Source organism: Stylophora pistillata, chromosome 10 (genome assembly GCF_964205215.1).
Source record: "Stylophora pistillata chromosome 10, jaStyPist1.2, whole genome shotgun sequence".
NCBI classification, from domain to species: domain Eukaryota; kingdom Metazoa; phylum Cnidaria; class Anthozoa; order Scleractinia; family Pocilloporidae; genus Stylophora; species Stylophora pistillata.
This window is the reverse complement of record NC_142528.1, coordinates 4,847,048-4,860,819: the sequence shown is the minus strand read 5'-3', so window position 1 is coordinate 4,860,819 and position 13,772 is coordinate 4,847,048. Positions and strand designations below refer to the sequence as shown.

Sequence of the window (13,772 nt, the reverse complement as noted above, 5' to 3'; positions counted from 1 at the left end):
ATGATCTTGAGCCAAACAGTTCTCTTGACTGGGCCTCGCACTCAGTCAAAAGTACATAATAATGCGCATAAGGGCCGACATCTCATCACAAAAACTCCTCCATCCTGTTGAATAACAATTTCTTTTATTCAATTTAACACCCACGTCTGTTGATAACAAACATGTTGACATGCATTCCCAAGAAAAATATTTGCCATAAGTATAATTTATAAGTACGTTTCATTCAAATTAAAGCCGGTCCTGTCATGACAAGTTCAGAGTCTGTTACGAAATTTGACAAGTATTTTACTTGTGTTTGGAGTATTTAAAATATTTAAGACTTTAAATAATAACAGACGGGCACTGTTATCTAAAAATAAAAATCCCTGTTAAGGCAGCACAGTTGATTTATGACAAGCAGAAATATTTTAAAACAAACTTTTGATTGTAAGACTTGTTTCAGTTTAAAGCAACGTTAACTGAAGTGCGCGATCTGACTGATAACAGATCATTTAAATATCTTGTTTCTACAGTCTGCGAATTAATTGTAAAATACGGCAGAGGAAAAAACTCTAATTTTCAAAATGGCCTCTACCGGATTTCTTGATGTTTCTCAAGATGAAACAAATTAAATAAACGAATATTCAGTTTCTATGACATCCACTCGAGTTATTTTATTATAACAATTACTTTCCCTGTGGCTTGTTGAATTTTGTGCTCAATATTCACTTCGCCTCAGCCAAGTAATTGCAAATTAATCAGTTTTAGATTTTTAGCTGACGAGCTAACACTTCATTATTATCTTAGGTTTTTGTTCCTTTCTATTGCCAAAACAGGTCATTAAAATTAAAACGGTGTGGTTGAGTTGTCCGCTGAACAAGAGCAACGCGGATGTAGTGTAGTCAGACCTTTCTCCGGAAATTTCGGAGAAGAACAACGTCATCTGATGCAGTAATTTCTAGACCGAGACATGAACAAGTTAAATTTTTCGTCAGCAGTTAAACGCTTTTCATACATATGAGTTTTTCATAATCCATAAGCGTAATAATCTCGACTGATTTTAACTGAGTAACTTTTCCAAATCTCTGCAAAGTTCATCCACGTCAGAAGATCTTCCTTTGTATTTGCCAACATTTACTCCCATGACACTTAGAAGGCCAGCCACCTGCAAAAAACCACAGTCATATTTTCTCAGGTAGTCAAGAAATTCCTTAAGATACCAAAAAAGTACATATGAATAACTTCGAAACATCATTAGACCCAAAAAAAAAACACTTTTAAAACAACGGCAACATTCCCAAATTACCTCTGAATTGTAATCCATAAATCTTCTCAAAGCGTACAAACAATTATGTTCTGAAAACAAACAACAGTGAGCCTTAGTGAGTAATGACACTTCACAAACTTCTAACTGAGACGGGGACGAGTAAAAATAAAAACTTTGTCGAACAAATACGTTCTTTGTTTACTAGAAAATGAACGGAAGTTACAAACGGTCATGAAAATGAGCAGTGAAGAACTTTATCAGTGGTCATGTCATTTTGCGCTGCATTTCTCCTTTTTTCTTTTTCTTTTCTAATTTGTTTCTGCTTAACATTGGTTTTTCGCATTAATGAGCAAATGAGAAAATGGTCATTACGCATCGACTTGAACGAGAAATTGATACAGTTCGGTGACGAACATGATGCTAAGAACTAACTCCCTCCATAGACCTGACCTGTCTCTGGACAAACATTTCTGGTTAAGAGTTCAATAACGGCTGTAGAACACTCCAACGCGATGTCTTCATGTATCTGATAAATGAATAAACCAATAATAAAGAAAAATCAATTATGATTGATTCAAATATAAGGCGGTTACAGACTGTAATGAAAAAAGAGGTACTCAATGCATACATGTGTCTGCTGCAATATGTTAATTATGATGATATGAATAAGCGAAACTAATGAACGACAAAGAGAATGGACAAAGAACAATTCAAAAGGCAACTATTTAAGTCACTAAAAACATAACAATATGTCAACGGTTGTCTATGCTCAGCTTTTTTTTAGGCTTTCATTACGCTGGCTATTCTTGGTGTAAACAGAGTTAATAGATTAACTCTGTTAACTCTGGTGTAAATTTCCTAAATTTGCCAAGCTGACCAAAATGGTTGCAGCTTGGAGTTCTGGCCACAACCAAAAAAGATAAGATACACAATGAAAAGGTACCTTAAGTCTTGCGATATTGGAAACTAAAGCAGCTCCGACTGTTTGGAGTTCTGAATCTTTGCTAAGGAGACAGTTGATTGTCACAGCAGGGAGTGATGTTGAGTGACTGTCACCAAGCAAGGAGGAGTGGCCAGGCTGATGGCTGATGGCACAGCAGAACTGCCAGGAAAGATAATATGTATCATCAAGTCAGTAAAAAATAATTCAAAACAAAACTATGGTTAATGCTATCGTGTTCATAATAAAGATAATAATTTCATTATCAATTTTTTTTGGTATTAAGATGTACACTTAGTAGGTATAGCAAAGTTGCAATTATAATGATAGCTAATAAATAAAAATTCAATATATAAAAAATAATCAGACTTTATATTGTCTAATTAAAGACTTGGACAAGTTAACTCTTTAACTCTCAAGATCTGATTATGAAGTCTCCCCTCTAGCTGCCACACATTTCCTTGCAAATTGGTTATGAGAATTTGGTGTTCAATCGATGTACATGTAACAACTTTTATCTGATAAGTTTGAGTATTCTCAGTAACTGTTTGCTGGATAATGTATGGATATTATGAGGAAAAGTTACATGTTCATCACTTCTAGGAGTTTGAGGGTTAATTTGATTGAGAGAATGTTTCATTTACCAATTTGATGCACTCAACTTGAGTTGAACAAGATGAAATGCTGGGGAATCTCCCACATGTCTTTTTCACAGTCTCCTGAAGCCCTGTTCTCAAGGAAACATAGGTAATGTTAATTTTGTGGACTGTACATGTGTACAGATTTCTAAATAAAAGGAAACATTTTGAAAGTGCTACAAATTCTCTTCCACTTACAGATACATTTTGATTTAATTAAGCTAGCAGGAGGTACAGGTTTGCTTGATACCATAATGAGAGAATAATTGGAAAAGAAAAAAAAAACAAAAAAATGAAAGCACAAGAATATGGAATGGTTGTTAGTTATCATAATAATCATCATGATGATTTTTTGACAATTATCTCACCTTTAGAGGAAGAAAACAATTTTTCACACAATGATAGCAACTGCAAAAGTTTTAAAGTCAGAAGTGGAACCTGGCTGCCTTCCTCTGTCAAGTATTTATTAACAAGCTGATCTGAATAAAAAAAAAGTCCAATAGGCAAGTGTATCATTCATTCATTCAGATACTGTAAATCACCTGTATAAGTCCCCCCTCTACTGAGCCACCCCCCTGTAATAAGCCCCCCCTCTTTAGAGGAAGAAATTTATTAAGCCCCCCTATTAAGCTCTTCCCACCTCCCCCTCAAAAAACAGAAATTCAAAATAACACTCCATGTCAGTAAGTACAATAAATTTTTTCAAGTTCTATTATATTAATTAATTTCAGTTTGTCATTTAAAATTGATTATGGTGACTGATTGATTGAGGTTATCGGGTTGACATCAAAAGAATATGGTATAAGAAAATTACAAAGCGATGCTAAAGATATAACATGGCTAAACAAGGTCTACTGAGAGAGCTAGATCATAAAATTGTTAGATGCTTCAGACTTCTAGCTTCATGTGCTTAAGTTTTTCCATGCTAAATTTATTTAATAAGTTTCCTCCCCCTCTATTAAGCCCCTGGGCACCTCTAATAAGCCACCAAATCCCCCCCCCCCAAGTACCTGGAATTGATAAGCCCCCAGGGGGGCTTAATAGAGGATTTACAGTATCTGAACATACAAAAATGCAAGAAACACTACAAATAGCTTTGCCTAATAAAGTGAAAACCTTTTATCTAACCAAGAAATGTTTATCAGTAATGGAAAGAAAATAAGGATCTGTTTATTGTTGCAGCCTGGTTTAATTCCATAGGGAAATCTAACACAAAATACAACTTACCTAATTTTTGAATGTGGCTTTCATTCACTTCTGAAAGGATTTTTGATGCAAAGCATACTTTAAGTTCATCAAGGTAAATAAGATCCTCATCTGACGATTCCATTTTTTGCAAGCACTCTCTCAGATCGGATATCAGTGATGGTCCCTTTGAAGACAACAAAATATTTAATATAAAATAACCAGAGCAATAATTTCAATATTCAAAAAACTATTCAAGAAACTATCTAATAACTTATAATGGTGCCAAGCTTGTGAACAAAATTCTCCATCAACACAAACACCATTTCAAGACTTACATCAACATCCTTATATACATTAGGATTCCTCAATATGGAGCTTTCACTAGAGTTTGAACAAAAACAAAAATAAATAAGTTAGTTTGCATCTGAAACTTGAACTGGTCTTATTCCACATTAAAGTGGTAACTATCAATCATTAACAATAAAATAAGGTAACTGTAAATTTTGTTAATAGAATAAAAAGGTTTTGAGCTGAAGTTTTAAATACTGGTGTACATTGTATTATACATATGGGTATACATAACTATATACAGTCTTCATAGATATATTATTTTTTAATCATCTTTGTCCAGTGTAATTTAAAACACCAATTACCAGCCATTGGAGGGTTTCCTTGGCCCACTCTTTCCAAGAGGACTATTTCTTGGCTCAAATATTGATTCTGGTGCTCTTGATGTTGCTGCTGTCTGTGTAGGTGATACTGATGTTCCTCTGGATGGCCTCACAGATACAGAGTCTATCATGGGTCTTATCATCTGACCAAATGAACTGAAAAATTTCACTTCAAACTTATTTAACGATCATCTAAAATTCAGGGCTTTATCTTAGAGAATAGTCTTAACTAACATGACCAAACTGTAGCCACTGCGAAAAACAGAGGATAATCTGGGTGGGTTTAATACACCCTCAACAGTCATTAACCTAATCCCACTATTAAATTTAACACTTCTTCATCTACATTTGTTCACCCTTCCTCCATGCCCTAGTCTTTATATTCAACTTCTTAGATCTTCACCACTTGAACTTATTCAAACACATTAGGCTGCTTCATATCATCAAAATCAACTAGCATACAGTGTAAATGACTTCTCCGTTGCTGTACTTCGGTGAGGGCCAACCAGTTTCCCCCTTGTTTGTAAAATAAAAGGATACACTAAGGAAACTCTCACGGTCAGCTAACCCAAACATGTCTGACTGTTTTCCTACTTAAAACGAGGGTACCTCTCGCTAGAGTAGAAGGAAAAAGAGAGAGAAGAAAAGATCTGAAGCAGGGTGGTCGAAGCTGTAGAAGCTCTCGAGGAAAGAATAAAAAGAGAAGAGTCCAGAGTCTTGGTACCTCTCGTTAAACGATCATGCAAGCGAGTTGCTAACCTCACTACAATCAAAAGTGTTCATTTTAAAAGGAAAGTAATTTGCCTTGATGAAAGGAATTAATGTGACGCTATTCGAAAAGTTATGCACCTGTCTTCGTCTCGACAGCGTTGATACCGGGCATTTTTGTTCAGCAGCATACAGTGTAAATGACTTCTCTGTTGCTGTTATTTTTAATTATTGTGTCACTGTATTACCTGTTCAGAACCTCTGAGGGAAGGTCTTGAATATGTTGTGGTATCTTATTCCCAGTCAGGAACGTGGCCACTTCTGATGAAAAGGTGTTGCAGTTGTGTTCAAACAAGTTATAATTTTCTCCTCTGATAATGAATTTAAAACCAAAATTGTGTTAAATGATTTCAGTCCATACCTTAACTTGCTAATCGCAATTTGCTTGTAAATTTATTTTAAAACATTACAAAAATAGGCAGTCTGAATTTACCTAAAATCTTGTTGTCCAACTGCACTTAAAAAATCAATAAAAAGATCTTGAGTTATCTCTGTATCACCAAGATCAACAACCTCATCTGGACTACCAAGTACTGTTCCACCCTAACAAGATAAAGAAATCATTTTGAACCAGTATTAACTAACCACTTTTCAATCATTCAGTAAATTTAAGGGGAAATCTATTGTGACAGTCATTATCTAGATACAGAGTAAATATGAACCATAAAGGATGTGACCTGATGGTTCAACTGAAATTGAATAAAAATAATAATAATTATAATAATAATAATAACGTTTATTCAAACCTCTTGCAGAGAAGGCTGAGTTACAGGTTTATAAATTATATTAACAAGAATTATAGGAAACATAATTGATTATTTAATATCTGAAATCTTTACACTTTTATTGGATCTACTGCTGCAGACAATTGAAAATTGTTATAGCCACACTCCCAGTAATTCAACCATGTCTTGTTGAGATTTCAGAGTTGAACCAAGAAGCCAGAATCACTTCAATACCTTACATGTTTCTAGAATTTGTAAGAAAAAAGTTTGTAACATTGCATACCGGTAGGCAACTATTTATTCCATCACCGCCATAAAAAAACTCTCTATCAAAACAAACCACCCCTGTATGCCTAAAAAAAACAAACAAAGTAAAGAACAAGAAATAATACAACAATTTAAGTCTACAATTGTTCCTGAATCAAACAAAATAAATCTTATTTGTAAACAAAAAACACTTACATGTGATCACTTGTAATTAGAAAATGAGAGTACAGTCATATCTATTATGAGGTTCTGAGATCATACCAAAGCAATCTCACCAATTATCAACATGATGTCCTGATTTGCAACAAATTCTCAGGAATAGCCAAAATCAATTTGATGATGTACTGCCAACTGTTAGGAGAATTAGTGTTCGGATCGTAGTGATATTAGAACTTATACAAAATTGGAAAAGGTAATTAAACAATGACTACAATGCTTCAACTGACTAATTCTGATCGAAGCATTTCAACCAAACACTGTACCTTGTTCATTGCCTTTCAAAGCCCGCTACGCATAGTTACGTCATGATAATGGAGGTACATGTAACCTCGAAGTTTTTAAGGTCGGCACACACGAGGGGACAAGTCCCTGCGACTAGTCCGTGCGACTAGTCCCGGCGACAAGTCTTTGAAGGGTTTACACGAGGGGACCGGTAGCAGGGACTAGTCCCTTAAGGTGTTCATACGAGGGCACTCAATTGCACAAGAACATAGGAAAATTAAGAGGCAAAAGAAGTTTCTTAGTCTGGGGCGTTACAAGAAAACAATTAAAATTTGGTAACTTTTCATTGAAGCACTATTAAAGATCAGCGCAAACGAACTACTCTTATTCAGTCGGATTATTCATGCTTTTACGTGTTCCGTTTTTTTTTTTTTTTTTTTCATTTTTAACAGACACAGTCAAATAGGGTAAAAATTCCATGAAAACGGCTCCAAGACATCTGTATATGTTTACAAAACTAGAAATAGTTTTTATTCTTCAGTTGTAGAAATCTAGAAGTCAGGGAAAATTCATCATTAGAAACTGCAATGTTTACAAATACCGGAAGTCACGCATCATACTGACCCGTGATTGGCTTATTTACCGTTTAGTCGCAGGGACTGGTCGCACAAACAGTTCACACGAAGGGAGAAACATTTGTTTCATGCGACAAGTCCCTGCGACTGGTCGCACGAATTCAAACCAGTTTGAATTCGTGCGACCAGTCGCAGGGACCAAATTTTGGTCCCTGCGACCACAGAAATGTGTAGTTCACACGAAGGGACTAGTCGCATGAAACTGGTCGGTGGGACTAGTCGCAGGGACTAGTCCCCTCGTGTGTGCCGACCTTTAGATCATAATCATACGACAGATGCGAATGGCTGCGCACACATTACAGTTAGATCTTAAAAATATTCCAGGTTAAAACAAAATCTCCCAATTCTATTAAGATAAAAATAGGCACATACCAAATTCCATCTATTTGCTTGCCTATGGATACAAGTACAGAAAAAATAATCAGTCATCAGCTGGCTTAGGTTGGTTTTACAGCTGTATACTGAATGGATAGAACTGACTGTTATGGTGTAATTAAAAAAGACGTAGACGGAAAAAAAATGTTTCATTTTCCCTTAAGATATCCCCTGAATTTTAAAACAAAGCAACTCTGAGCTTTTATCACAAAAGAGTAAGCGTTTGTCAGTCGCCGCATCTTTGCTGAGTCACAATGTAAAGGCGAAACATAAAATTGAAAAATGTTTCAGCTGAGATGTACCTTGCAAAATAAGCAGTCTTCGAGTATCATCGAACTTACCAAGTATAAGAGGTGACAGCTGTTTTGCCATACCTCTAGAGAGGTCATAAACGTACAATTTGACTGGAAATTTTGCCATCGATCTGCAGATACTGGTTCAAAGCGAACTCTTCAAAATTATCCAAAACATTACAGCTTGTTGCGGCAGACTGGGTACCAAAACCGGTAAGCTAAAGGAGGACTGGAAGCTAATATGTTGTGTACCACAGTCACGTAACGCCCGTTTCTGTAAAGAGTTTCCAACGATCACTGTGGCGGTTTGAGTAGGTACAATTCTTTCGAGAATGGCAATGGCAGAAAAAAGAGAAGAACTGGAAACAAATCTTAAAGAAACCCATCCTTTCGCTACAGACGGCAAATGTGTAACAAGCTTCTGCCATTCCATTTTTGGTTGCCTCAAGACGTTCCAAAACAACAGTGATTTGACCGAGTCTCAACGGAAGGGGTTGTAGAGACTTGCCTAGCCAGTGTTACTCAAAAAGAGTAGAGCGGGCTTTTTTCTCAAACAGTTGCTGGTAATAGAACTTAGAGTCAGGCCTCAAGCCTCATTTCAACTAATGACAATATTGAAGGTCGCAGTTCACTTGATACAGTTAAGTAGTGTAGAAGCCCGTTTCTATTTTTATAGGCTAATATTTAATAATAGTCAGATATAAAACACACTTCTTTATTAAAATCTTACTAGTGCATAACCGTTGAAAGCCGTAAACTGAGAAATCTATGAATATTAAGTATAAGCTAAGAACTAAGGGGGCGATCTGATTGGTGCAAGCAACATACCACTCGACACGCTACTACAGAGTTTTTTTTTTTTTCAAATATTAAAACAAAAATAACTGAAAAAGAAAAGGAAGGCGTTTTATTATAAAGCTCACGTCAGCTTCGCTTTGTTTTCTTTCGATGTCTTACTGTAGGATTTCCACAAGTTCAGTAGACGGTAGGTACTGTTTACAAAGGTTACTTCAAAGGGCTCAAGATATTAGGACTATTAGAAATGAATATCAAGACCCAACTTTTCTATAACAGTGAGATTAATGTCAAAATATTAATCTTTTGAAAAAACTTCCAAAGTGATGAAAAAAATGTAAATTGGTCAATATTGATTGGCTTTTTGTTAAAGGGGAGGTTTCTAAAGGGATCACTTACGAAATCTATATTACCTCTGGTTAACGAAGAGGAGCATGAAGAAAACGATGACGCCAGATCAGAATTGTTACGATTTTCTTCGGGTGAACGAAGGGGAGAGCTTACCTTAGTTCAGAGCAAGCTGTCACTTACAGCCAACAAAGATTTATCTATTACATATGCTTCAGATTAAATGATTACATAAGCTAACTCTAGGTAGCATTATAAATTTTCAACAGCTGTTTTAGAGCAAGAGATTGATAGCGATTCCGAGCCTGTAAAGTCTTCTATCTTTCATCATTAATTGGACACGTTTTCTTCGATATCATCTCGGATTGCGCGACGTGGTTCTACTGATACGTTTGCTCTGAAAGGACTATCTGTTTCACCGTGAGTCAACTAAAGCAGTAATGTGATTAGACGTAAGTTTATGTAACCAATAATTATCATCACTGTGTAACAAGTAAACAAAAACAAAAATTAAAATAAAAGTACTCAGTTTCATATATCGACTAGGGTTGCTAGGAAACTGAAAGGTTACTGAATTATTAATTCAGTATTAATTATGCAATATTATTATTAGTATTAATTATTGAATATTATTAATCCAGACATGTTCAGTATCGCACCTGCTGAGTAATGATTAAATTGTTCACTGCTGTCGAGGAAAGAGGAGTACAACATCAACACCTGATAGTTAACCTCAGCTTTCTGAAATGTTTTTTCATGGAAAAAAAAACACAAAGGTAAGATTTCAAAAAAGATTTGAATAATAATCATAATTTGTCGGTTCCTTACTTTGAACAGTTGGTTGGTTCCTCTCATTAATAGAATCCGTTGCAACCTATCGACCTTCTCAGTGAGCAAATCTAAGCCATCCTTAGTGCTAACCTAATCCTTAACACACTGTTTAAGAAGACCTCGGTAATATTCTTCAATCGCTGGGTCCATAGGTTTATTCTCGAGATCATCAATGGCAGATTGGTAATCTCTTCCTCCCAGTCCCACTAGAGCTGCTTTGATGTCCTGCCAGTATTGATGGAATGTTGCGTCATCAACTGAGGCATGGCTGCCATGACCATAAACTGTGTTTCTATAGCACTTGATGCGAACGATATCTCCCTCAAGGGTTGTATCTGATGCAGGAGGAAGTTCATCCCAGCCGGTAGACAGAGGAACAAGATTACAAATATTTCTCAGCAGAAGCATTAGTAGGGTGATGTCAAAATTGCTCGATGTAGCTTAGGTTTTGATCGTAAGGTACAATTTTACCCATTGAAAAGGATCAATAATTCCCCTATTTTTTAGCTTCATTGGTAATCTCTGAACTCCAGGATCACATAAAACTACGCACAGTTGCCCTGGTGGACGCCTCCTGTCAAATGTCTCTCTCAAGTCAAGTGATCTGGCGTCCACCAGAAGCCTGCATAACCGGGCATAATTAGTTGTCTCTCTCGTAGAATGAAATGTTGCTCCTGCAGTACGAAATAATGGTATCGGAGAGGCCATGAATTGTTATACCTAAAAGTAACATCGAAAACAAGGGGTTTACCTTCACAAAGATCAAGACAAATGCCCCTCTCCCCCCCCCCAAAAAAAAAAACATCAAGCACGTATAAAACTTATTGATTTGCGTTGTTTTCAAGATGTTGGTGGATGAGAAAGCAACAGAGATACCCGTAGCTTTGAGGCAAACGGTACGTGACCTTATTGGTGTATAAACTATGCACCGATTTGGTTTTTAGCCCGATCTACGCCTACATTTTGAGACTTCTTTCTAGGAAAACTAAGGTCGAGGAGAAGGGTTTCTTCTGATCACTCGCTGGTATGAAAAATATTTCCAGTGCAGTTTCCATATTTGTCTGTGAACCGACTGAGTACATCTTATAACTTGTAGCAAGAGAGAATTCCGTGAGCTACATTATTGCAGTTACAGCCCGCTCGACAAAATCTGCGATCGAAAGAATATATTTCAGAATATATTTCAGAAAAAATAGAAAAACCGGAAGCGTCTGTCTTTAAATTTTTGGTTACCTCAAGACGTTTCAAAACAACAGTGATTTGAAAGCTATCAACGGAAGGGGTTGTAGAAGCATCACTCAAAAGGAGAGCGGGTTCACTTCTCGAACAGGGGCTGGTAATCGAACTTAGAGTCAAGCCTCGAGCTGTACCATCTACCAATAACAAAATGTAAGGGTCTGTAAGGTCACAGTTCACGTAATACAGTTATGTAGCGGCGTGCAGCTCTCGGGATTTTCAAGAAGTGTAGAGGCTCGTCGCGACTCTAATTAAGTTATATTTCATGGGCTCTCATTTAACAACAGTCAGATATGTAACACACTACTATATTCCCTTTACATCTAATTGTTGTATAACCGGGGAAAGCCGTACACTAAACATTCTATGAATATGAAGTATTAACTAAGAATTAAGGTAGATAATGGTTTCGTATAAAATGATTAAAATACGTGGTAATGTCTTGCGAAATTATGTTGATAAACACTCTACATAAGCAAATAACGACAAGACCTAACTGATCGCCCAAAGTAAACTCTGCTGCTGGGCGAGATATTGTTTCCAAAATCATTTTGACGAAAGCACATAGTCAGTTGCAAAGGAAATTAAACTAGAAACTAAAGCACCGATATTTGATCGAAAACTAAAGGAGAGAGAGTCATACACATGCCTATTTTTGATCTTTGTTTTCTTTTTGCTGAGTGATCAATACGAAGGCGCGGAAACAACTGAACTAAACTACAACGATTATTTGCTTTAAGAGAAGATTATCAAAAACACTACCTGATTGATCTGTTCAGAGTTCATGCGGCTAAACAAAGGCCTTTCAGTTAACCCTAGACTACGATAGACCGTCTAACGGTCACCATACTTCCCAATGACGTAAACATTTTTGTGTGGCTTACACAAATTGTGTAGCCACATTATGGCATCATCGGATTTATTAACTTCCCTTTTAACAGATTTGATCACACTTGAAGTATTCTATTATAGAATTTTTCTTCGAGTTTTCTTATTAATATCCACGGAAAAATGTCGCGTTGTCTTTTCACTCGGATGGCTTTGGTGTCCGTCTTGCTTCAATGCACGTACTTTTAATTTTAAAAAGCAACATGGATATACATTTTCTACCTAACATTTTAATTTTAGGAAACATACATGTTTTTCCCTTTTTTTTTCATGATTAACTGACATTAGGGACCGTTTATTCTTTACAAGTTGGGGGGGGGGGCTGGTGGGATTAGGGGAATTACGTAAAAAAATGGCCTGAAAGGGGGAGTAGCAAACAAAATGGGGGAGAAGAGGGGGGATCACGCAAAATATTTCTGCACTACTTTAAGATTGAAAATGTTGTACTATTTTAAAATATATATATCCCTACCAAAATACACAAAGTAGATTTCAAATCTACACAGAAGTTCCTTCTGCACTGGAAAACATTTCTGTGGCTACAGAATACCATTTTAAAGCTAAGCTAGGGAACTTAGCTAAACCAACAAAGTTTTCTTTCTATTTAGTTACTTAGTTTTCATTACCGTGTTTTTAGTGGTAGCTCGACCAGAAAAGCCCGAGCTACCTGCAAGCTCCTAAGGCCTGCAAACTATAATGAAGTCAAACATTAAAAATTACTGCTAATTTTCTTCCTTGTCGCTTGTGCTGTTAGCGCTGTGTGAGTCACTTTCGTAATATTTAGGCAGAGGATACTCTACAAGACACGGGAAGCAGTACACATTTTCTCTAACGTCAAGCTTGAGGCTTGTAATTATTCTGCTTCCTGCCACGTTGCTGAAATGGTTTGATTGCAGCATCTGTGCAATATAGGGTGCATCTCTTTCACCGGCTCCCCTCCCCCCTTTCCACCTCGTGAAAAATGAACGGTCCTTTAAAAAAAAAAGATCTAAATATAACACCAAATGTAAAAACTATAATCCACAAAAGTCGAAAACATACCAAGTCAGCCATTAAACAAGCACAGAAATTTGATATTGTTAATAGAATATATTCAAAATATCTTCCTACTGGCACAAATTATTGACTAATAGTATTCAAGTATTCGTCGTTTACCTCCCAACTAAGGAAAATGCTGAGGTTGCCGCTGACGGAGTTCACCATGGGAAAGGATTCCCTCTGTTGAGAAATCGTCGCTCGCATTGACTTGTAAGTAACTAATTCGAAACAGTAAGCAAACAGATTTTGTCCACGTGTCAGGATCGTTATGCCATTACAAGGAATCGTAAACCCTGAGACGAATACCGCTTCAAAACAAGATGTTTTGGGCGCACTCAATAGGTCTTTAACAGTGGTGACGTGTACAATTCATGTCGCGAAGTAGCGCATTCCATCGCATCTCCTTACAATTAACCACGTGGACTTGTTCCCGTGTGAGTAATCTAATA

The 13,772-nt window shown here is 36.5% G+C and overlaps 1 protein-coding gene and 1 long non-coding RNA gene across 3 annotated transcripts; both read right to left on the bottom strand.

Annotated features, from left to right (window-relative positions):
- Positions 1 to 102: 102 nt before the first annotated feature.
- LOC111333237 (uncharacterized) lies at positions 103 to 8,748 on the bottom strand. 2 transcript variants are annotated; one of them, XM_088736255.1, is made up of 14 exons: positions 8,197 to 8,748; positions 7,892 to 7,913; positions 6,460 to 6,529; positions 5,885 to 5,994; positions 5,640 to 5,762; positions 4,666 to 4,839; positions 4,348 to 4,393; positions 4,052 to 4,196; positions 3,193 to 3,303; positions 2,831 to 2,913; positions 2,190 to 2,348; positions 1,697 to 1,772; positions 1,286 to 1,335; positions 103 to 1,144 (listed from the first exon to the last, which is right to left on the bottom strand). In XM_088736255.1, the coding sequence occupies exons 1-14, from the start codon at positions 8,312 to 8,314 to the stop codon at positions 1,040 to 1,042; spliced, it is 1,392 nt and encodes a 463-aa protein (XP_088592381.1). In that variant the 5' UTR covers positions 8,315 to 8,748; the 3' UTR covers positions 103 to 1,039. The 2 variants fall into 2 exon arrangements, with proteins under 2 accessions (XP_088592381.1, XP_088592382.1); XM_088736256.1 differs by having other exon boundaries at positions 8,236 to 8,748.
- A 2,890-nt stretch (positions 8,749 to 11,638) lies between these two features.
- LOC111333239 (uncharacterized) lies at positions 11,639 to 13,518 on the bottom strand. The gene is made up of 2 exons (XR_002695130.2): positions 13,441 to 13,518; positions 11,639 to 13,256 (listed from the first exon to the last, which is right to left on the bottom strand). It is a non-coding gene; the product is annotated as an uncharacterized LOC111333239 (long non-coding RNA).
- Between the last annotated feature and the right edge of the window lie 254 nt (positions 13,519 to 13,772).

Bases quoted from the DNA above. Each gene is read 5' to 3' on its own strand.
- LOC111333237 (XM_088736255.1), bottom strand. From the start codon at position 8,314: ATGGCAAAATTTCCAGTCAAATTGTACGTTTATGACCTCTCTAGAGGT. The intron at 7,914-8,196 runs GTACATCTCAGC...TTGTATCCATAG, and splicing joins AAGACTGCTTATTTTGCAAG to GCAAGCAAATAGATGGAATT. The intron at 5,763-5,884 runs GTAAATTCAGAC...ATTCATTATCAG, and splicing joins GTTGGACAACAAGATTTTAG to AGGAGAAAATTATAACTTGT.